The sequence below is a fragment of the Caenorhabditis elegans genome, chromosome V (assembly GCF_000002985.6).
Source record: "Caenorhabditis elegans chromosome V".
NCBI classification, from domain to species: domain Eukaryota; kingdom Metazoa; phylum Nematoda; class Chromadorea; order Rhabditida; family Rhabditidae; genus Caenorhabditis; species Caenorhabditis elegans.
This window is the reverse complement of record NC_003283.11, coordinates 20,749,077-20,771,336: the sequence shown is the minus strand read 5'-3', so window position 1 is coordinate 20,771,336 and position 22,260 is coordinate 20,749,077. Positions and strand designations below refer to the sequence as shown.

The 22,260-nt window shown below is 35.5% G+C and overlaps 2 protein-coding genes and 4 non-coding genes across 9 annotated transcripts; 3 read left to right on the top strand and 3 right to left on the bottom strand.

Moving 5' to 3' along the window:
• Window positions 1-1,175: 1,175 nt before the first annotated feature.
• Window positions 1,176-6,366, top strand: elp-1 (the record flags this gene model as incomplete). 2 transcript variants are annotated; one of them, NM_001270021.4, is made up of 16 exons in its annotated part: window positions 1,176-1,286; window positions 2,353-2,438; window positions 2,489-2,588; window positions 2,642-2,987; window positions 3,359-3,439; window positions 3,500-3,597; window positions 3,646-3,711; window positions 3,763-3,913; window positions 3,965-4,301; window positions 4,349-4,489; window positions 4,535-4,657; window positions 4,716-4,979; window positions 5,028-5,342; window positions 5,391-5,655; window positions 5,704-5,801; window positions 6,206-6,366. In NM_001270021.4, the coding sequence occupies 16 exons, from the start codon at window positions 1,205-1,207 to the stop codon at window positions 6,326-6,328; spliced, it is 2,676 nt and encodes an 891-aa protein (NP_001256950.1). The 2 variants fall into 2 exon arrangements, with proteins under 2 accessions (NP_001256950.1, NP_001256951.1); NM_001270022.3 differs by lacking the exon at window positions 1,176-1,286 and adding an exon at window positions 2,193-2,265 and having other exon boundaries at window positions 6,206-6,328.
• A 1,137-nt stretch (window positions 6,367-7,503) lies between these two features.
• Window positions 7,504-7,800, bottom strand: F38A6.8. The gene has a single exon (NR_070302.1). It is a non-coding gene; the product is annotated as an Unclassified non-coding RNA F38A6.8 (non-coding RNA).
• Window positions 7,801-11,019: 3,219 nt separating this feature from the next.
• On the bottom strand, window positions 11,020-18,285 carry pha-4 (Defective pharyngeal development protein 4; the record flags this gene model as incomplete). Of its 3 annotated transcripts, NM_001047649.4 has the most annotated exons (8): window positions 11,020-11,690; window positions 12,530-12,693; window positions 12,754-13,180; window positions 13,493-13,913; window positions 14,177-14,303; window positions 14,362-14,427; window positions 15,757-15,996; window positions 18,244-18,285. In NM_001047649.4, the coding sequence occupies 8 exons, from the start codon at window positions 18,283-18,285 to the stop codon at window positions 11,657-11,659; spliced, it is 1,521 nt and encodes a 506-aa protein (NP_001041114.1). The 3 variants fall into 3 exon arrangements, with proteins under 3 accessions (NP_001041114.1, NP_001041116.1, NP_001041115.1); NM_001047650.4 differs by lacking the exon at window positions 18,244-18,285 and having other exon boundaries at window positions 11,657-11,690; window positions 15,757-15,846; NM_001047651.6 differs by lacking the exons at window positions 15,757-15,996; window positions 18,244-18,285 and having other exon boundaries at window positions 11,022-11,690.
• Window positions 14,600-14,808, top strand: F38A6.9. The gene has a single exon (NR_070301.1). It is a non-coding gene; the product is annotated as an Unclassified non-coding RNA F38A6.9 (non-coding RNA).
• A 265-nt stretch (window positions 18,286-18,550) lies between the features above and the next one.
• F38A6.6 lies at window positions 18,551-18,675 on the bottom strand. Its single transcript, NR_070299.1, has one exon. It is a non-coding gene; the product is annotated as an Unclassified non-coding RNA F38A6.6 (non-coding RNA).
• On the top strand, window positions 18,551-18,675 carry F38A6.7. Its single transcript, NR_070300.1, has one exon. It is a non-coding gene; the product is annotated as an Unclassified non-coding RNA F38A6.7 (non-coding RNA).
• Window positions 18,676-22,260: the final 3,585 nt, after the last annotated feature.

Below are 22,260 nucleotides of genomic sequence, written 5' to 3'. Positions count from 1 at the left end.
TCTTAAAAAATTGACAACTCCATTTGCTCAAGCTTTTTAAAAATTTCTGAACTATGAATATTTATACACTTTTACAAATCACTAAAATCACATTACATATTTTTTCATTTTTTTTAATTTTTTTACATTATTGTCACGAAAATTAAAAGCTTCTAAAAACATAAACGTTAAAAAATTTAGTTCATGTGCAGTTTTCTTCAGTTCTACTTGATTGTTTTTCTCTTTTTCTCAGCGTCTTCAAGACCTTCAATTCGTGCTTTTCAATTGATAAATGGTGGCTCATTGACACCTCCCTTCTCCCATTTGTCTCTTTTTTCTTATCAATTGTTTGATTTCTAGCACAAAAGTTTGTTGGCTGTTTTTTTAATTGTCAGAAATACGGTTAATTTTCAAAGTCTATAGAATAATATGATAAAACTTTTAAAAGTGGAAATATTGCTCCCAAAACCAAATAACACCTTCTTCTCACCAATTTGTTTTTATTTTGAAATCCGCAATAAAAAGAATATTCAGATTGACATTCTAGTTTAAAATTTCGATTTTAGATCTCCATTCCTAGTAAAAATAGGCGTTTTCGTGTTCCTCATTTAATTAGTCATTGTTTTGGAATTCCTATCATTCTTTTCCCTACTCGCTGTGTTCTTCTGTCAGAATGAATTAGTAGCACTATCATATTACAACATTCGCCCTCTTTTTATATTTTTAATTTTCGCGCTTCTCATTGAGTGTTAAAGTTTTTATTTTGAACTTTCAAGTTGAACTGCATTTTTAAAATCAATGGCAAAATATGAAAAGTTGTTTCTAACTTTGAAAAAAATTAGGTCGAATTAGATGGAATTTAATTAGAAGGGTGTACTTTTTGTAGGTCGTTAAACTGAATTAGTGATCATCTGTTCGCCGACTTTTGATCATTATGACTGGAATTTTGCCTTCTGAATTCTCATTTTTTGAATTCTTTTTGTATGTTGCATTCATTTTTTCATACATAGCGATGCAAGACAAGTTTAACGCCATTTAATCTGCATAAAAAACTAAAAAATTATGGCCAAAAAATAAAACAAAAAATATTTCCGATAATTTTATTTTTTCCAATTCTCCGTAATGACTGAATATCTCGGGATCTTGCTCACTATTTTGAATATGCTCGCTTTCCTATTCAACGTTAATTGTTGCAGGAGAAAATTTGCAAAAATTCTTCAAAAAAATGTCAATAAGCAATGGTTGGTCGTCGTCGTCAATTATATCCGACGTGCTGCCAGAAGAAGAGTTTGAAGAAGTTGAAGAAGGTAAAAGCATGTCTTTTTGTTACATTTTTTCGAGCTTTCCTTTTGGTCGTTTTATGCTTTATGCTTTAAAAAATAGCGTGCATTATTGTTTTATTTTTTTATTGGAAAAAAATTCTATTTGGATTTTAAAGGAATCATTTTAAAGGTGTCGTAAAGACAATTTGTTTTTGCTTCAAATGACAAGTGACAGAAGATAGACCCTACAAGGAATAAATATTGTGAAAAAATTATAAAAGTTTTCTAATTTTTTTTTTGATTTTTTAGATTAAAAAAATCAAAGAAACGGCCGAATTAAACTTGAGTTACAGTGCAATTGAGTGACGTCATTTTCGTTATTTTTGCGTTTTCTGGCTAAATTCTTCACTTTTTTGTTTATTTTTTTGCCTATATTTGATTTAAAACTCTTTTTGCAATTTATTTTAAAAAACACTTTTCAGAAAAGTATTATAAACAGTAAAAATCTAAAATTGTCGATTTTAAGGCCAATTTCTTTTGGGTGATCAAGTTTTCTTCACGGAAAAATGTTTGAAAATTTGACAAACAAAGTTTTAAATCAAATATAGAAGAAAAATCAAGAAAAACTGACGAATTTAGCCAGAAAACACAAGAATATCGAAAATCACGTCACTCATTTGCGCGGGAATTCAAATTTAAATCGGCCAATTATTTGAATTTCGCAAAATTGAAAAATCATAAAAATATTGACTTTTATTGATATCTTTAACTTTTTTTTAACTACTATAGCAATTTCTCGTTCTTATCGAGTTCAATATTCAGAAGAAGACTTCCGTTCTTCAGAATCTTCATGAATATCTAACCACTGTCTCTCCAAAACCATTTCTTCTAATGCATTTCTGAGCGCGTTTCTGCTTTTATCAACTTTTTTGTCTATCCTTGTGTTGAAAAATGTTCACCGTTCCTGGTTTCTGTTCTCTGCGATCTCAGGTGCAGACCCAACAGCCAAGAGGTGCGAATTTCTGTAAGTTCTGAACAAATAGAAGTAATTCAGTAAAAAAAAAGTAAAATGTTATGTAAGAAAGTAAAAATTAATTGAAATATGTTTCAGACGAGCTGATACTCAATGAGAATGATCGGTTGAAATTTCGAGTTGATGAACTGGAGAAGATTGTGGTTGCTCAAAGGAATGAAATCGTGAGAAAAAGCAGATTCCGGTCACTGATTTGATATTTGTAATTTTACAGCTTCTTTTACAAAGCTCTACAGTAGAAATACTGCGAAGGCTACAAAATCTTGAAATACAAGATCAATCGAGATCGCCCACATGTTCAGGATACAGTTCACGTTAGTTTTAGTAGTTTTTCGTTTTTTATCAAATATCAATTTCAAATTTCCAGTTCCTCGTCGAATTTCGGGGTCGAAAAGCTCATATACAATGTCTCCGTCACATGCTCCACCTCGCTCATCTCATGCGAATTCCAAAAGTCTTTACATAAATGGAATGAATAATAATTCAGAGGAAGTTTCACCCGGTCCACCACGCCACCGCCCACCAACACGGGGAAGTGATGGTATGGTGAATGTGTCCGTTGGCAAATCAGCTAGAGGATCACCAATGAGAAAATGGGTATCCACGCATGACATGAAAGATACCGATAGGTTTAGAAGACTATCAACATCGTCGGAAGCAAGTACCAGTGCAACTATGAATCCTATTGTGAATAGCGTTAGACGACTATCCACGTAAGTTTTTTTCATCATTTATTGAGTGACTCTGGAGTAGGGCTCCCATCTGAGTGAGGCGCGAAATGCGAGACTCACGCAGGCCTTACGCCTACGCAGCTGTGAGTGTATAATGAAATGCGAACGGTAGTTATTTGGAAGCGGCCAATACTTTCGGGGTTCCGCAGCTTGGTTTGAAATTAGTAGCTAGGTGTGTGCGCAACGTAGTGTGAAAATGTAGTTATTTGGAAGCGACCGACACCTTCGGGGCTCCGCGCCGCACTATACATATGGATACATGCGGCGAACTCATGGGAGCCCAACTCTGAATAAACCCTGCTTGATAATTTATCATGATAGTTTCATCTTCACACTTTTGCATGATTTTCCAGCACTCACCGTCAATCAAGCCCCTCACTATTGTCACTATGCTCTGTGATTTCCAGAAGTCCCAGCACTTCATCAATTTTGCGGTGTGTGTTTTTCTAACACGTGTTTTGCAATAATTATGTATATTGATGTACAAAATTTAGAAAGAACAATAGGACTTGTCAATTTTCAAATGGCAGTGGCCACCTTCCAATATTCATCGGAGGAAAAACTGTGCAAGTTCCGGTGCCAACTGGTTATGGTTGGTGTGATGATACTATCGATACCGGACTAATTTATTTTATTTCAGAGAACATGGACCCGACTATGGATCAAGATCCCCCAACTATGAAAGTTACATTGAAGCATGTCTACAGTGAGTTTCACTAGAACCTATTTTCTTTAAAAAAAACCATTCTTCCAATAGGCTATCGTGGTAAGGATGTTCGTTCAAACATCGAAATGCTTCCAACTGGAGAACTGGTGTTCTTTTCCGCAAATTTGGTAGTTTTGATGAATATTACTGGCGAAGATCGTAGTCAACGCATTTATCATGGACACACTTGCGATGTTAAATGGTTTAGTTGTTTTTTCACTGGTTTAAATTAATCTAATTGATTCATTTTCAGTATTACCCTCCACCCAAACAAGATTTTAGTAGCTTCCGGACAATCTTCATGCCACTCGGTAGAAAAATTTCAAAAACCTGAACACACGTCTCCGATAGATTCGCCAGAAGATCTCGTGAGACAGTTAGAAATGGAACATACAGAAGCTCATGTCAGAATTTGGGATACGATCAAGCTAACAACGTTAATGGTTCTAAATGGATTTGAAAAGGGCATATGCCACGTGGCCTTCTCTAAGACAGATTCGGGATCATTATTGGCAGTTGTGGATGATTCTTTGAAACATTTGATGTCTGTTTGGAATTGGCAAAAGGGAAAAAGAGAAGGCGAAGTTAAAGTTAGATACTTGTCCGAATTATATTTTTCAAAGTATCATTACTTTAGGCGTCCAATGATGTAGTTTTCGAGTGCAAATGGCATCCAACAATTCGAAATCTGATAGTTCTATACGGAAAAGGACACTTTTCATTTTTCAACTATGATCCAGCGACGGGGGTTCTTGTGAAAACTGTAGCTACTTTTGAGGTACTGTATTTTATTCATTGTTTACTAGTATGCAAATGCTTTCAGGGACGAGACAAGCCAAAAACAGTGTTAAGTATGTGTTTTGGGGAAAATGACCAAGTGGTCACTGGAGATTCTAATGGAACAATTTCTATTTGGGATCCGAGAACTTGTAAAACGACAAAGCAGGTGAGAATTGATTTTATAATTATTGCCAAAATACTTTTTTCACTATAAAAAGTTATAGGCTCATTCTGTGCACCCCGGTGGAGTGTACTCGTTGACACTTGCAAAATCCGGGAAGATACTTTCTGGTGGAAAAGATAGAATGGTTTCTGAATGGGATCTTCAAGATTTGGTTCGTACAAGACGTCCAATCGAATTGCCGGATGAGAAAGGTTTCCCACGTGTTATACTTCAAAATGGAAGCGAATTGATAATTGGCACTTCATCAAACACACTTTTGTTTGGAAATATCGAGAACTCAACAAATTTGACAAGTTTGATAGAGGTTTAATCCGATTTGTAATAATTGAAAATAATACTCTGAAACTTTCAGGGAGACCCTGGGAACCTAACTTTTCTTTTGACGTGCAGTTCTAATCAACTAATCACTTCTTCTCAATGCGGAACACTTCGAATATGGAATCATATTGACAAAAAAGTAGAATTTTCCAAGAAATTCATAGATTCAGTGGAATGTGTTGATGTTGATGTTACGAATACTCACATCATATTAGGATTTGCTGCAGGACTTTGGATTGTGATGAACATTACCAAACAGCAAACGATTCAAGAGAAAAAAGAAGGGACTGCTCCCATTACGGCAGTGAAATTTGCTCCAAGTGGAGCTACATTCGCAGTTGCAACGAAGGTTGGTTTTTATAATAATTTGTAAAAGCTCATCCAGTTTATATTTCAGGATCCTCATCTCACTATCTATCGCATCGATGCATCTAAAAATTTGCTTGTTATTGCTCGAATTCATCATATTCCCGCTCCAATTGTTGCCCTAGATTTTTCATCCGATTCTCAATATTTACGAGGACAGTCTATTGGAGCGCATTTACTATTTTGGACGAAAGCCGGAGAAATTTGTGATGGAACATCTGTAAAAGATGTGAAATGGGGTAGTTCAAGGGTGAAAATTGGTTTTGAAACTGCTCTCGTTGCACATTCATCAAATGGTAAGTAAATCACAGTAGGTATCCAAATGTCAATAGTTTTTTTTAAAGGACAAGTAACTGCTGTTGCTCAGTGCGAGGACATTTCAGCATGTGGCATGGAAAATGGTACAATCCGGATATACAAAAATCCAGTAACCAGTGTAACGGTACGTCAGCTTCGCATCTGTTCGAAGTTGACTTTTTGGAATTAACATCCTTTAGTGCATATTTTGGTAGTTTATCTCATTTAATTTCGTCGATTAATTGTAAGGTGCATTTGAAGCCAATTTCGTAACCAATTTTGATCAATTTTTGGTTACCTATCGGCTTTAAATGTACCTTAATCGACAAAATTAAATGAGATTGTTGTTTGTTTTTTATATTAATAAAAATATAAATATAAATTAAATGAAACTATCAAAATATGCATTAAAGGGTGATAATTCCAAAAAAATAAATTTCGGGCGGATACGACGCGGAAAAGTGGCCAAAATTCGAGATTTTAGCTAAAATCTGTGTAATTTTTTAAAAATTTTTGCCTCCATAAAAAATTGTTAAACAATTTTTTCAGGCCGGTTTCGTTGAACTTCTTGGACACGGAAGGATTATTAAAAGTGTTGCATTCTCAAACAAAATTCAACTGTTCTCATGTTCGCCAACTGATAATTCGGTTTTTGAATGGTGCCTGGAATAATTTTCGTTTGTATTTTTGAAATAAATTTCCTGTGTCTCGCCAAAAATTCCATCATGAGCACTTACCTGTCTTATTGTAATTTGTTTGTTTCACACTTGGATGTCCCTTTCCCATGCAACGTGTTTGTCGGGAACTCAGCAGGTGACCATTATAGCACCTTCTCACTGGAAAAATGTCCTCCACGAGCAACTTCCCGCTGAGAAGTCAGCGCAACTTTTTAGCTCGATAATATTCTGAAGTTACGTTAAAAAATTTACTGTACTAATTTCAAGTACTAATCTAAAACAAACAATAGTTTTCCTGAACCTAATACTCACGGATGTGTATATTACATAACTAAGTGAGGTAATGGGGGTTACCAGAGATTAATCATCATATTGATTACAGTAATTTGAGTCTTTTGGTTGTGTATGACGGATTAAAATATGTATTAGAACAATGTACTCTTGGGAAAACTTTGAAAGACCTTTTTTCATTTGGTACGTTGTATATAATTTCAAAAGAATCCGATAAACCACTTGAGCGCTCTTAGAACTCATTCAGTGCAGACAAGGTCCTTTGTCTTATTCATTTTTGCAACACTCTTTTGTCACCCATCCTTACACCATTTCCGCTCCTTCCACAGGTGTATCCATCCGTTATTCCATTCACACCAGGGTGCCAATATGGGAATTCATCACTCTGAACAAAAAATGTGTGAGGATGAGATGAATAATACCGGCAATGTATCAATGACATTGGCAGAGAAGGTGTCATGTAATCGGCTTTTGTGAAGATAAATTGTTAAGAGTGTTACCCTTATACGTATTTTAACGGGCATTTAAAGGCAAGTACCAGAATCTGGGAAATTTTTAATTGACTTCAAATTTTTCCCTGATTCGAAATATGATTGTAAAAAATTCAAAAAAAAATCCCGGATTTGTATTGGTTTATATGAAATTCGTTTTATTTATTTTTGCCGAGTTCAGTTTTTTTAGATTAGTTTCAATCATTTTTGTCGAGCTTTTATCGGTTTTTTCTGAAAAATATTTTTTATCGAACTTCTTTGGGCGCGCATTTGAAAGAAAAGAAATTCGTGATTTCAAGCTCAAATATAAAATCAGGGGATTTTTTTTTGAATTTTTCACATCGATATTTGGAATCAGGGGAATATTTGGAGTCAATTGAAAATATTTTCTAGATTTCGGTACTCCACCTATAAAGGACTTTTTAACTGAGATTATGGTTAGTATTCACCGTATAATTTCTATACTAGTCTACCACATACACATTTAAAAATCAGGTAACGGACTTCACTGTATTTGTTCAGGTTGAATGACAGATTAGCAGGTCCTTGTGCAGCGGTTACCTTATACCGTATGGTCGGTTAGTCCCTTGACTTTTGCCGCTGCCACCAGGCCAGGCTCACCAAGCCGCCAAAAAAGTCTCTTCGGGGTTATTCAAACACAGAAAGCTTAACAGTAACCTAATACCGTTCACTTCGTTCTTTTCGGAATTCCAATACCTGCCAAAACGATCTCGAAAGGGGAGACACGGGGGTCACGTCAACCTGTATTACTCTTCTATTGTTGACTTTCGTTTCCCTCACCTATTCTTTCATATATTTCGGCAATTCCTTTCTCAAGACAAGTCACTTGGTTTTCGAATGAGCCACTATTCGAGAGAATGAGCAAGGGAGCACAATTGACACTGAACTCTGACTGGTTTTATTAGGGGAAGGTGAAATGGTATTTGGGTGGCTGCAAAAAGGTCACATGTCAGAAAAGTGACGGGAACAACTACAGACTACAAATAACTATTTATTTGAGTTTGTGAGAAATCAAAAATATTTTCGTTATGGGTTGAGAAAATGTGCTTTTGACTGAAATGTTAAGAAGAAGCACATAAAGTTTTTTCTAGAAAAAAAACAGTTTAACAGCGTTTTTGGGAGAAGTATTTAAAAAATGAAGGTTTCTAACTCGAACTAACAATAAATATACAATTTGTTCGAGATTATTAGTAAAAATTATATTGATAAAATAATTTTCAAAACTTTGCCACAAAACATTTGTTTGTACATATTAAAAATGGTTTAGTCAAATTTTTTGTTGCCTTTTTAGATTTAAAATTGTCGGAAAACATTCAAAATGAAACTTCTTGAACACTTCACAAGAAGTTAAAATTTGAAATTTTACTGACTTGTCAGCGGCTAGAAACTAACTTTTTTGAACTCACCGTCTAATTTTTAGATTTTTATATACATAGCAGTTAATTATCTTGCGTTTTCAAGTCGATTTAGGTATTTTAAAGTCGATGGACGAGGAAATTTTTTAAAACGTTTTACCAAATATTTTATTATATCGACTTTAAAATAACTAAATCGAGTCGAAACGCAAGATAACTAATTTATATACCCAAAATTAGACGGTAGTTTCAAAAAAAATAGTTTCCAGCCGTTGCGACATTGAAATCGAATCTCAAAATATAAAACAATTTTCAAAAAGTTTCATTATGAAATTCGGACAGTTTTGAGTCTAATAATGCATTTAAAAAATTCGCTTACATCACCTTTAAGAGTGACGAGTTTCATTTTTCCGATTCTCAGAAATGTTTACAGTAAAAACACACTATTAACTTTAAAAAAAACGAACAATAAATCAATTTGCGTTCATTTTCTGTTCAAACATCACAAAATCAATACTCCCTTTTGCAAATAAAAGTACCGTAAATTTTTATGCCAACAAATATGTAAACTGATAATTTTTAATAAATTGAAAAAACCACCCAACTTATTGAATTTTTAAAAATATTTTTGAACCAACTTCCATTCCATTTTCAATATATTTTCCTAGTTCCCTCAATTTTTTCCTCGAATTTCTAACATCCATCACATCATAGATGTATATGAGGGAGGAACTACAGACAGTTCCCTCTGTTGCTCCGCGCACGCAGCTCCTCTCTTTCACCTTTTACCCTACGATATCCAATTTTTCAACACTATTTCCTTAATTTTCTAGCTCGGAACTCCTCATTTGAAACGCTATTTCTTTTGATTTATTGACTTTTTGGGAGGGGGTAATCCAGTCCGCCGTTTTCGCTGAAATGAGCCTCGCAGTGCCTTTTCTGATATTTGCACAGTCCGTCATGGGGTCTAGAGACGCAGAGCTTACGGTATTGGAGATAGAGAACAAGAGCACGAAAGATGCAAAGGTAGAAGTACAGTAAACTCGTAGGTCAAAAACCCAATTTAACAGAAATATTGATTGGCACTGCGTTAAAACTAGTGTACTGTCATTTTCAAAAGTTTTGAAAGAGAGTATTATTCAAATACTAACAAGTCTTGGGAAAACTTTGAAAACAAAAAAAAATGTTGTACATTATCTTGACTAAATTTTTGTAGTTGACAAAACGATTTCCGACAAATCGGAAAATCAGCAACTTGCCGGAATTGAAATTTCCGGCAAATCGGCAAATCGGCAAATCGGCAGGTTACCGGAATTGAAATTTCCGGTAAATAGTCAAATTGGAAAATTACCGGAATTGATTGCAATTTCCGGCGAATCGGCAAATTCATTGAAAACAGCTGAAGTAAACGGAAAAAATATTTCTTCAGTCCTATAAAAACCCCTCTAAATATATGTAAATCTGATATCCGGCAAACGGTAAATTGGCGAAAATTAAAAATTCCGGAATTGAAAATATCTGGCAAATTGGCAAACCAGCAAATTTGTCCACAAAACAACTTGTCGAACTGCAATTGCCGCCCACCCCTGATATATGTACACATAAATATATACATATACCGAAACCACATATAGTTTTAGCAGTTGTTTATTGATTAATGCAAACCTTCTCGGTCTTTTCTAGTGATCCGCCTATTTTCCCACGGTACTTGGAAAATTCCCACGATCTAGTCAAATTTGTTCTGAACTTATGCTTCTCCTCTCCCTCATGGTTAACGCACACACAAATCTACAAATATACACAAGAAACAAACAAAAAAGGTGTATGTTTGTTGACAAATAGGGAAAAAAGAAGAAGGAATCCCTCAAAAAATAATTCATTTAAATTTTTTCAGTACAGTACACCCCTCTCACGTTCTCCAGAGCTCAACCTATTACCTCATATTATTACATAACTTTCTGTCACTTTCCCCCCAACACAACTCAATCTAATGTTTACCAAACATTGGCACCTTTATCCCATTTTGCCATTCTTTTAGTGATTGACCTCTCAACACCTCCTTGTTACTTCCGAAAGTACTGTTGTGAGGGCCTAAGAATAGGGGTAGATCTGTTACCATCATACGCATTGTTCTGTACAAGAGACAAGAGATCCTATTATATGGAACAATAGATAGAATGAGGTTCTACTCAGTTACTTTGTTATCGGAAGTATTTCATATAGAAACTTGTTGAATGGATATTTATTTTATTTCAGTAAAAAATCCGAGATTTTTTGACGAAATTTTTTAGAGAAAATTTATCTTCGGTTTTTGGAAATTTTGGAACTTTTTTTGAATAAATTTTTTTGCATATTGAAACTCGATTTTAACACCGTTTTGGTGTTTTCATCTTTCAAAACATTGAAAATACGGAAAAATAGCGTTTCAATATGTCAAAGTAGTTCATTCAAGTACTGCTAGCTCAAATACTCCCAAATCGTTGTTCATAACTTTTCTATATATTTTCTTCAATAAAAATTGTCAGATATTTTAGATTTAACAAATTTTTTATTTAAAACGATAATAAAGAAAATACAAATTCAATAAAATATGAAAAACTCAAAACAAAATACCATGAGAAAATGGAGAGAATTTGGAAAGAAGTGAATAGTGTTAGATACAAAGACATTTAGGAAGTCATAAAGTAGAAGGAGCCTGGAAAACATGGAAAAGAGGAGTCAAGTCCCTGCGGATAAAAATGGAACATATCTATTGTGGAAAAAATAAATTCATCAAAAACATTGGGGAATATTATGTTGATATTGATAGGTGTATACTTATTGCAGAAAACATTCAGAATTAAATTCGGAACCGGTAAAGTTTTGATTTTACACATGGAGGAATAAAAATCAATTTCTGGTAAAAGTTAAGGCATCTGGTAGAGGGGAACCAGTATAAATTCAAATTCAGTTTAAAAAAAGAGAACATGGGACGAAGAATGAATATAAATTCTCAACAGTATTTACAACAACGATGAGGTGACACAAGCACGCCGGTTGAAACCAATGGCAGGAGGATCGCAAAAAATAATCATTTTCCATCCATAGAACATTTTTTTCACGGTATTAGCATCAGCAGTATCCTATGCCCTGTTCCAATAAAAGGAGAACGTGTGAATTGGAGATTTATAGGTTGGCGGCCGAGTTCGGGTTGGTGGAGCTGAAATTATTTAAATATGGAACTAGGCTTTCTATCGACTTTTTTTGCAACGGGCCATGTTAATTATATTTTATTTTTAGGTGCATTTTGCATACTTTCATAGAACCCTTCTAAATAAGCCCCAAAAGTTTTAGCGGCAGAGGAGCACTTTGAACTGGATAAAAGTCGATCTGAAATTGCTATCAGTGCATTTTTTAACTACTTTAGAGGCCCGTAAAATTGCTCCAAATGATAATTTTGAAAATCTTCATTCAAGTATTCTAGACGCTTTTTGGAAGTTTTTTTTTTTAATAATCTGAAAAATTCCAATAATCGAAACAGTCCAAAAAATAATAATCGAAACAGTCCAAAAAAAATTTCCGATTGTTAGCCGGCTCCTTAAAGACCAATAATTCATTGAAAGTGTGCAAAAATTTACACCTGAAACATTTTTTCGGGCCTCAAACGTTTTGAAATTTTCACTGAAAAATTTTCAGAGCGACTTTTTTGCAGCGCAGAGTGATCCTCTGCCGCTAAAATTTTTGCAGGGGCCTATTTAGAAGGTCTTCTTTCAAATGACATAAATTTTATTCAGAATTCCGGGATTAAGTTGAAATACTTTCCTTGATAATAAAAACCAATACTATCAAATTCGTTAGTACTTTTTTAAATCTTACTATTATGACCGAGTAGAACCAGACTCCAATTTTTACTAAATTGAAATTTATTGTTAACTTCTAAAACATTCAAAATAATCATGAGACCGTAGAAAATAAATGATGTGTTTTAAACAAGGAAAACAAACGAAAAAAATTAGTAGGGGGTCAACAAAACATCGTTAGTTATACCATCAGACATACCTGTAAAGAGTATTCTGGTATACTCCGTTGGTGTAGTCAATTCCTGGATAACTGCTCGTTGTGTTGTAGAGTGTGTTGTTCAGGAAATTCTGGGATTGTGGGAGAATTGTGGCAAAATCCGAACTGTAGAGGTAAGGAGACGCGTATTGACCATTGAGTGTCATCTGAAAAAATTCAAAATGGGAGCTTGAAATATTGTATTCACTGGCTAGATTTTATCTTACCTGTGCTTGCGTGGTTCCTAGTGTGCCAACACTTGAGATCACTGAAGTAGGTTGACTGTGATTAACAGCCGACGGCGTTCCCGATGGGTCAATTAGGCCAAGATTGGCAGCAGCTGCAGTTGCATCTTGCACAGCTTTCAGCTCTTCCTTGATCTCCTTCTTTGTAGAAATTTGAGGGATCAGAGAATAAGCACCAAGTGATGATGTGGTCGTGATGGATGTTGGATCCTCTTCTTTGATTTCCATTTTTGGAATGTGTTGTTGTTGATGCAATTGTTGGGAGTTGGCATTTCTCTTCTTTCTCGATGGCTCACGTTCCTTGACCTTGAATCTCTTCTGCCTACGGAGGTAGCATCCATTCTCAAACATATTCCCACAGTGCTCGTGAAGAGTCCAGAAGGATCCCTTTCCAGGCTTGTCAGGGGACCTGAAAATTATAAACTTAGTCTTTGTAAATCGTTTCCGGAAAACATCCATATAGATTTTTTGTCAAATCTTTTCACTAACGCGCACCCTCACTCTCTCCGGTAATTTCTCATTTCAACAGCTTCACGCATCAATGGGTGTCCCTTGGGCGCACGGTATAATAAATGTGGCGCTGCAGAAAAGGTAGTCCTTGAGATAAACTATATAGGTTCCGATTATAATAGGAAATGATGGTTTTTGTGGGAAAACAATAAGAAGTTTTTTATCGGGACAAAACGTGTCCAGAAAAAACTTTAATTTTCAAGACTCTTACCTGGCAACCTTTACAAAGCAATCATTGAAGGAGAGGGAGTGGCGAATTGAGTTTTGCCATCTTTGTTGATTGTTCTGATAGTAAGGGAACAAATCCATGATCCAATTGTAGATTTCAGACAATGTCAATTGTCTAGAATTAGACTTTTGAATTGCCATAGTAATTAAGCTAATGTAAGAGTATGGAGGTTTCGATTGTCCATAAGTTCCATGTCTTCTGATCTTTTCCGTGACAGTTTCAAATTCCTGAATCGTGAGTTCTTGGCCTTGCCCTCCGCTTACACCAGAATAAGACCTATCGGCTGGCGATGCAGCAACCGTCGAGCTTGATCGTCCATTGCTTCTTCCGATGACCGCTGAGGCGGACGACGTGGCCACGGAAGCGGCCGCTGTGGTGGCTCCGGTGGTGCCAGTGGTAAAACCTGAATGAGATCAAATTACAAATTGTGTATAGAGAGCGCCACTCAAGGTAGGTATGAATGAATAATGGATACTCATTTTGTGCTTGGGAAATATTTAGAGCTTTCAGAGTGAAGAGTATCTCACAATAATTTATTTAATCAGGATTGTCTATAGATATAAATTCATGCATTGTCTTAACCGTATTAAAAATAATTATATGCTATACTGTTTTTATGTATGTGAGAGTTAGTATTTAGACAATTAGGGATATTTTAAAACTTACCAAGAGGTGAAATTCCTCCTCCTTGCATGAAATTGGCTGGGCTGATGTAGTTCGATCCGAGCTGATTAGCAGTGGCATACTGGCTGTAGTTGTTGTAGTTCAGAAGTCCATTGGCAGCAGTCTGGTACTGAAAGTAGAATGGATGTTATTAGACTTATTAGTGAGAACAGGGTCAAACTTTTTACCTGATATGGTTGGTAGTTTAACGTAGTATTAGAATACGTCGGCAGATAGTCCTGAGCGTTCATGGCCTGCAAGAAAAAAATTGAAAGTTTGCTTTGAGGTCTGGGATTATGTAAATATTTAAAGATAAATACAAAATGTGTGTGTGTGTGTGTGTTTATAACAAATAACAAATATTTAGAAAATTCGGAAGCCCCACACGTGGAGCTAGACATGGAAATGAACAAATAAGTCCCGTTTGACCTCTGAACCTGAGCCTTGGAAATTCCTTAAAAAGATGATGCTCAAAGGTAAGTAGAACGCCCCGTACTGAAGAAGAGAGGTGAAGGAGAGGCTAGGCACTAGAGCAGCGGGACTCCGCCTACCTTGCCCTCCTATGCGCGTGCGCACCGCCTATCGCTTAGCCACAGTAACCCCGTCGCGGACTCCGCCCATTTCGGATTTTTACCTTGTTTTAGATTTCAACTGACTCATGGCTGAAAATAGTATAGGTGTTTCACTAATTGTAATCTCCACGTGGTGCTTTTTTAAGAATTCTAATTTTGGTTGTGTGTGTGTTTGTGGACGGTGGGGGGGGGGGGGGGGGGGGGGGGGGGGGTTCCTCGTCGTCGTCGGATAAATAAATAGAAATTGAATAAATATTTGGCTTCTTGGGCAACACGACGCCCAGCCCCTTCTTCTTTTGGTAGGAGGACCTCACAATTTCTATTTTCTTCTGGACACCATCACTTTGCTACTTTTTAGCTACTTTTCTAAAAAATTTTACAAAAAAAAAACTAACTGCTACAATTTTAAATCGAATTTTTATTAAATGAGGAGTACCGAAATCTGAGACTTTGCTTTTTTAACCCAAAATGACGCAAAACTACCGAATTTCATAATGAGACGTTTTAAAAATTTCTCAAAAAAAAGCTATGGCGGTTCAAAGTTCTAGAAAAAATTTGCCCATTTTCAGCTAAAATCAAATTTTTTTTGCCAACTTCTTGGTGTCACAGCGTCTTGAACATAATCCCTATTTGGTTATCACTCTTTAATTTTTGGTTGATTTTAATGTTGAGCCGTATTGGACCTCAAAATATTTCGCAATTCTAAATTTTGGTGATATACTCAGAATCTGGGATTGAATTTCAAAGAAATATTTTCGATTTAAAAAATTGATTAACGAATTGAAATTTTAAAACTTATTGCAGAAACTAACAAGTTAAACAGAAGAATAAAAAAACTAAATGACTCACAGTGCATTTACCTACTCAAAAAATTAATCATCAAAAAGATACGCCAGACGGTTATACAACTAGCCATATGGTTTTTTATTCTGATAAGCTTGGGTTAAAAATGACGATTATTATTATTACTTTATTTTTGACACCCTACCAAATTTGCCGCACCATACCTACCGTATAGTCTACACTTGAAGCAGCCGACGACGTGGCAGGCACCTGATTTCCCGTGTCGGAGGTCCCAGAAGTGGTTCCATTTGGCAACATTTTATGTTTCTGCTCGCGTTTTCGATTCTTCTCGGTTTCCAATAACTTTTTATTTTCCTGTTCCACAGAATCTTCTGAATCCGTTGAATTCGTGGTTGTGGCTGGCTCGGCTTCAGAGTCAGGTTCCGACTCTGGCTCCTCTTTGATGACCTTCAAACAAAATAGTTTAATTTTTTTCATTGTTAAAAAGTTCTCAAATTTTTCATTGAATTTTCCAAAATATCTCTTTTCCACTTGACCCAATTTTGTGTCCTAGCCTAGCACGTACTAGGATACTAAGAATGAGGTGGTGTGGTATAGAATTACATACAAGTGGGATAGAGGAGGGAGGAGGATTCAGATGTGAAGAAATTGAAAATATGTCCGGGGGCAATTTCGGCGAAAGCTTAAGGGTTGATGAGAGGAAAAGCGGCAAGGAAATCTCTTAAAAATGCAATATATAGCACCAAATGATACAAACGGCAATTTCAAGAGCTGAAGAACGATGACGAAATGAGAGTGGGTTGGAAATAGGTTCGGGATGCGAGGGTTTTACTACGTGGCGGCGAAGTTGAAAAAAAAAACTATCGCTATTTTTTTAAAAACATGTGAATGTTTCAACAAAATCTACAAGAGAAATCTTAATTTTTTTTCTTTTCTTAGACCACCTTATCAATACCGCTATGGGTCCTCTCACATTTTTATTAAAACTTTTATTATTGATTGAAAAGAGGCGTGGTATCAATCAGGGGTGGGCGGCAAACAATTTTTCCGGCAAATCGGCAAATTGCCGGAATTGAAAATTTCCGGCAAAGTGTTTCGGTCTTACGAAAAAATCCCTCTAAACATTTCCGGCAAATCTGATATCCGGCACCGGCAGTTTGCCGATTCGCCTTTTTTTAAAAACTATTTCCTTTTACTATTGCCGCCGTTTTTAGTCCGATTTTGAATGGTTCTTTCAAGCAAATTTTGAATGAATATTTCTGGGTCCAGATGTTCGCCCTAACAGTCGTTTTTTCCAGCTGTGATTCAAAATCGTAAAAAAACTTGAGACGACTATCATCCATCTGCCGCCTATTTTTTAGCACCTGTTATTATTGAGCATTAACTGCGCTGACTCATTATCTTATACACTTCTCCAAAATAATCAATAATCGTAAAATAGAGTAGAAAGCAGTGTAGGCGGAAGAAGAGGTTTCTTATCAATACTCACTCGATATGATTTCATTATTTCAAAATAGGTGTAGGTATATTAGAATCAAAAAGTGTGGGACGTTTTTAGGAAAAAGAAAATTCATGTCTATAAGAATAGTAATTGTAAAGTGAGAAAAACATTTTCCATGGTAAATCCAAACTTTTGAACCCCATTTCGTCATATTTTGTTCTAAAAAAATTAGGTTCGTCTTGAAGCTTATCACATATTTATCACTGAAACCGTGTGAAACGAACATGGCAAATAAAAGAAACAACAATTGGCAAACAAAAACTGATATCACATACACACTGCGAAATTGTCAAATATTTGCATGGGAAGGAGGAGCGAGAGAGTAGAAAAGAGCACAAAATATACGTCTAGGAGGCTCCCATTTTTGGGTGGAAGCTTTCGGAGCCACTGGTGGTGGTGCCCCTTCGGTGAATATCGCATTTCATCCATCGAAACAAAAAATATTTGGATGGCCCGAGTTTTGTTTTTGGAGCATTTTTTTCGGGAGCTCTTATTATCGAAATATGAAAACTTTTAATTTTCCACAGTGTTTCAAAACATGTTCAAATTGTTCCATAGAAATTTTTTCTAGCAAAACGAAGAAAAAACTTTGTGCGTGGACCGTGAGAATCAAATTTTCATTGTATCTCTCCGAAAAGAGAATCGATAAAAAAATCTTAAAAGAAAGTTTTAACAATTTCACTTTTTGAGCCTTGCATATTTTAAGAGTTCATGACTAACATTCAAATTCCAAAAAAGCTATTGAACTTAGAAAAAATGTATTTAATGTCATTAAAAAAGTTTGTAGTGATGTTTGAAGAAAATATGGTAAGCTGAACAATAACCTAAACTATTTCTGACAAATCACAGATGTTCATGATATTCTCAAAATGTGCATCTTCCCAGAATACCAATGGAGCAATAATAGGTGGCAACCTAGCATCCTGGCCGGGTCATATTGACATCGAGTATCCCCTGTTAATGAGCACTTATGTGCTATTATACACAGAAGGTGCTCATTTTCAGATTGTTTCAGAAGAGAAATAGAAAGGTAGCTGCAGAAATAGATTAAACATGTGTGGCAAAGATGGTTGTAAGTTTTTAATTTCGAAAAAAGTGAGCATACAGCCGGGAGCTAACAAAAACGTTTTCAGAGGCCCCGAACAATTTTAAAAAAAAACGATGCATGAAGCAGAAAATAACTGGTGCCTTACCCTTATATCAATAATGTCCTCATCACTGGATGGCGATGTCATTGTATCTCAAATTAGATAGTCCTTCAAAAAATACGCAGTGGACAGATAGGGTGTATAAGGTAATATTGGCTGGGGTTGGGTGATTTTGTTAGGTCTCTTGATACGACTCTTCGTTATCAACACTGTGACAGTGTGATGGTGATGATGGTGGTGTAGAAGGGGGCTGTATGGGAATGAGTAGAAGGGAATGGACATAGAGACGCAGTAACACGAGAGAAAAAGAGCACTGATTGATAAGAGAGTTTGACACGGACACCTGGAGACAGCGATCGTCACTCTCTGCTTCTCTACTTCTGCAAGCCTCCTTTTTGGGTTGTGGAGGGAGAGAGAGAGACTGAGTGATCGGAGACCGAGAGCGGGCGCGGTGCCCTTTTGAGTCATTTTGTACAGGCGTAGGGTGGTGGAGAGGGGAGATGGTGTTTCTTTGAAAAGCCGTCTGAGCAAGGGTGTTTAGTGACCCAGAATCGTATAGTGGTGTAGAAATGGAAAGTTTAACATTGAACTCCAAAAACTATCATTAAGCTCACAATCAGCTAATCTCAACTCTTCCTAATCATGTTTTAATATCTCATTTGAAAAAATGAAACCGTCCAATCTCCCCCACGACAATAGGAAAAATAAATTTCTCACCCTCAACTGCCATTCTTCTTCTTCTTGCCTTTTTCATCAACACAATTTTGTGACTGGTACAGATACATAAGAGGACGGACGCCGCGCGCGCGACATTTAGATACGTTATGGGAGCAAGATAAGGCTAGTTGTGTAGCAGTTAATAGCAGTTAAGAATTAGGTAGTATTAACAAAGGGCAATTTAAAAAGATATCACAAAAAAGTATAATATATTTTTTGTTTCAGTCATTCATACAATGTCCATTGGTCCGTTGGTGTGTAAGACTAAGAGACTACAAGTTTTATTGAAGGCACAGTACTAACTTTTGAATTTTTGAAAACCTTGAGAAAAAGAATCAAGCTTTGACAAAAAATTTGCTTGATGCTGTTTTAGGCACGAAAATTAAAATTTTCACAATTTTCAAAATTTCAAATCGTTCCGATTTATTTTTTTTAATTAATAGATACGGTACATCTGGTAACAAGTCTGTGCGAGACTATTAAAGTGTTCAATACTGGTATAATAATTACTGTAAATCAAAAAAAAGCAATAAGAAAGTTAAATCAATGAGACGCTAATACTCCCAAAAATAACTTGGAACAGGTGAATCATTTCAACGATTCACAAAAAACAGAGTTCAAGTTCCGTCTCATTGATTTTTCATTGCATACCACACCCAAGCATCCGAAACTAGTATTAGGTTCAGGAATGACTAATCTCCCAATGGATAGTTACTGTATCAAAAGAGACGTTCACAGCATTGCCCTCTCGTTGCTCCGTCCATCAAGGGCACTGATAATGAGGGTTATCAACATAATAGTTACAAAGACAGGAAAGTGACCAATAAGTTAGATGGTCCATTATCACCTTTTGACAAAAGTTTAATGGTTCCGCTTTCCGCATAGCTCATCGTCGGTAGAATCTTTTGTAACACTATTCTTTAGGCCTTTGCTATCGTTTCTTTGTTAAGGGGAATAGGGATTACCAATCTTTTTTTTTTTTGATTTAAAAATCCAAAAAATTATGATTTTCCCAGATATTAATACAGCCAGCTGTATGATCTTATTCTCAGCACCTCTGTATTCACTTTCAGAGACCTATAGAGACCTATTGTCCGGTTAAGTAGTCGCACCCATGTGCGATTTACAGATATAATGCATGTGAACAACATGAACGCAGTTATGATAGTCCTATTGGCGGGCTAAAAATCTAATCTTTCTTATCAAGGGCCATGGTATAGTTTTTCTGATAAGAAATGACTATAACTTTTATATAAATGCATTAATAAAGTTTTTGGAAATCTTTACATCCAATCATTATTTGTCTTTCCCATTCTACCCAACACTTTAATATCTATTCAGAAACTGTTAATTTTCAGATTTTTTCAATGAAAACTTAATAGATATAGGAAGTATCTGATTTGGAAAATTTGGGATTTAATTTTTCAAGACATTCAAACATTTCGGATTCGAAACAAATAATTTAAAATGAAAAAAAAATTGGTTTATTTTAAGATGAAGTTTTAGAAATTAATTTTTTCAGATGTGACTTTTTTGGACAACTAGAGGCGGGTTTCACTTCACTGGTTGTTTTTTCATCTAAACTATCGATTTCTTCTAAACTTGTCAGTAACAGCTAAAGAAATAAGCTCACAGTCCTGAATTGATCGAAGGAATGGATAAATTCAGAAACAGAGGAGCATTTGCCAGATTAGCTGTTAGCAGAAAAATCGATCCACTTCTGGTGACAACCTATTTGTCTGACCGGGTCAAATGTGCACTGAGTACCCCCTGTTGCTGAGCACTTAGGTGTAATAATACACAAAAGGTGCTCATTTTCAGATTGTTTCAGGTGTAAAAGTGGAAAGTTGAACTTGTCTTACGAGACTAGCCATATGGAAAAGACAATGAAAATGGTGCAATTAAAAAGGGTTTTTTGAGAGAGAGAGAGAGAACATGTTTTTCCCAGGTTGTCTGAATCAGGTTCATATAAATTATTTTTTCTCAAGTCATCAGGACTTAAAATTTGAGGTTGCCATGTAAGAAGTTTTCAATCGTCTAACTCAACTTGTAAGTATTAAGAAACGAAGAGGGTCACCATCTATCTCTTATTCAGGTAGCCCTTTGCCATCAAAGAAAAAAGCCGACAAGTTAGACAAGGGAGGCTACTTGTACTACTTGTAAGAGGTAAACCACGAGAATAAAAATATGAATTAGTACAAAGGGAGAACAAATCGAAAGGAAAGAAAGATAAGGGATATACATATTTGATATTTCAAGCAGAAATTCGAAATTGAAAAAAAAAATTACGATTGAAAGTTTACCAGATTTGAAAATGTACAGTATTATGTTTTTAAATTGTTATTACTAAAAATAACAAACCAAAAAATAACACTGAAGAATGGTAGAGCTGTCAAATGTTGACTACGGTAACTGTTAAAAATATATCTGTCACATAGAACATTCTTGTATTACATAGTGTGTTCTAAAAACATTAACTCAAAAGTGTGGTACAAAAATATATCTGGGAAACTTTATTTGGAATGATTGAAAACAAAGCAAATGAAAATAACTGTAAAAAATTTCTCCTACTTTTTCAAACCATTTTATTCAAATTTCATTTCTTAATTGGATATAACTATTTTATTAAATTACAAAGGACTAACTTGAAGCCAATGAAATTTTTCCAAAAAGTAAAAAAATCGTGAAAAGTTGCTGTGGACCATTCGTAAATTTGAAAAGTTATTTGCAAAATCGAAGTACCCCCTTTAAAAAATGATATTTTTAGAGGTTGTAACCAAAAAAAACGAAATTTTGATTTCATAAAATTAAACAAAAATTAAACAAATCGAAAATTATTAATCAGCAGCCCAGTATTTTATCAAGTATTTTGGCAAAGTGAATGGCATAAGACGGACAAAAATAGAATAAATCACTTCATAAACAAAAAAGAAAATAAATAGCAATCCAGTATTACTTTGGTGTAAAATCATCATCATTAACCACAAAACTGGGTCTTATGACTTTGGAAAGTTGCTCAAGTTCTCTATGATTTGCGGAGCACAATGGAGCACAATGTCATTCTCTCTAGTGCCTCGGCCCCCTTACAGTACCCCCTATTCCCGAAAGCGTCTGATTCTTTGACACTCTCTCGTTTTCAAGATATATCTCTATCGAATACTTTTGGGTCAAAGAGACGCAGAAGAAAATGTCAAAAGAGGATCTAGAGCACGTCCTCTCTCGGAGGAAGGAAAGGGAGAATACGGTGCGCCCACTGAGCGGCGCGCGTACTGTATGAGATAGAAATGCAAATAGAGAAAGCAGGTGGATCAAGAGAAAGCTGCATTTTCCTACATATCGACATCA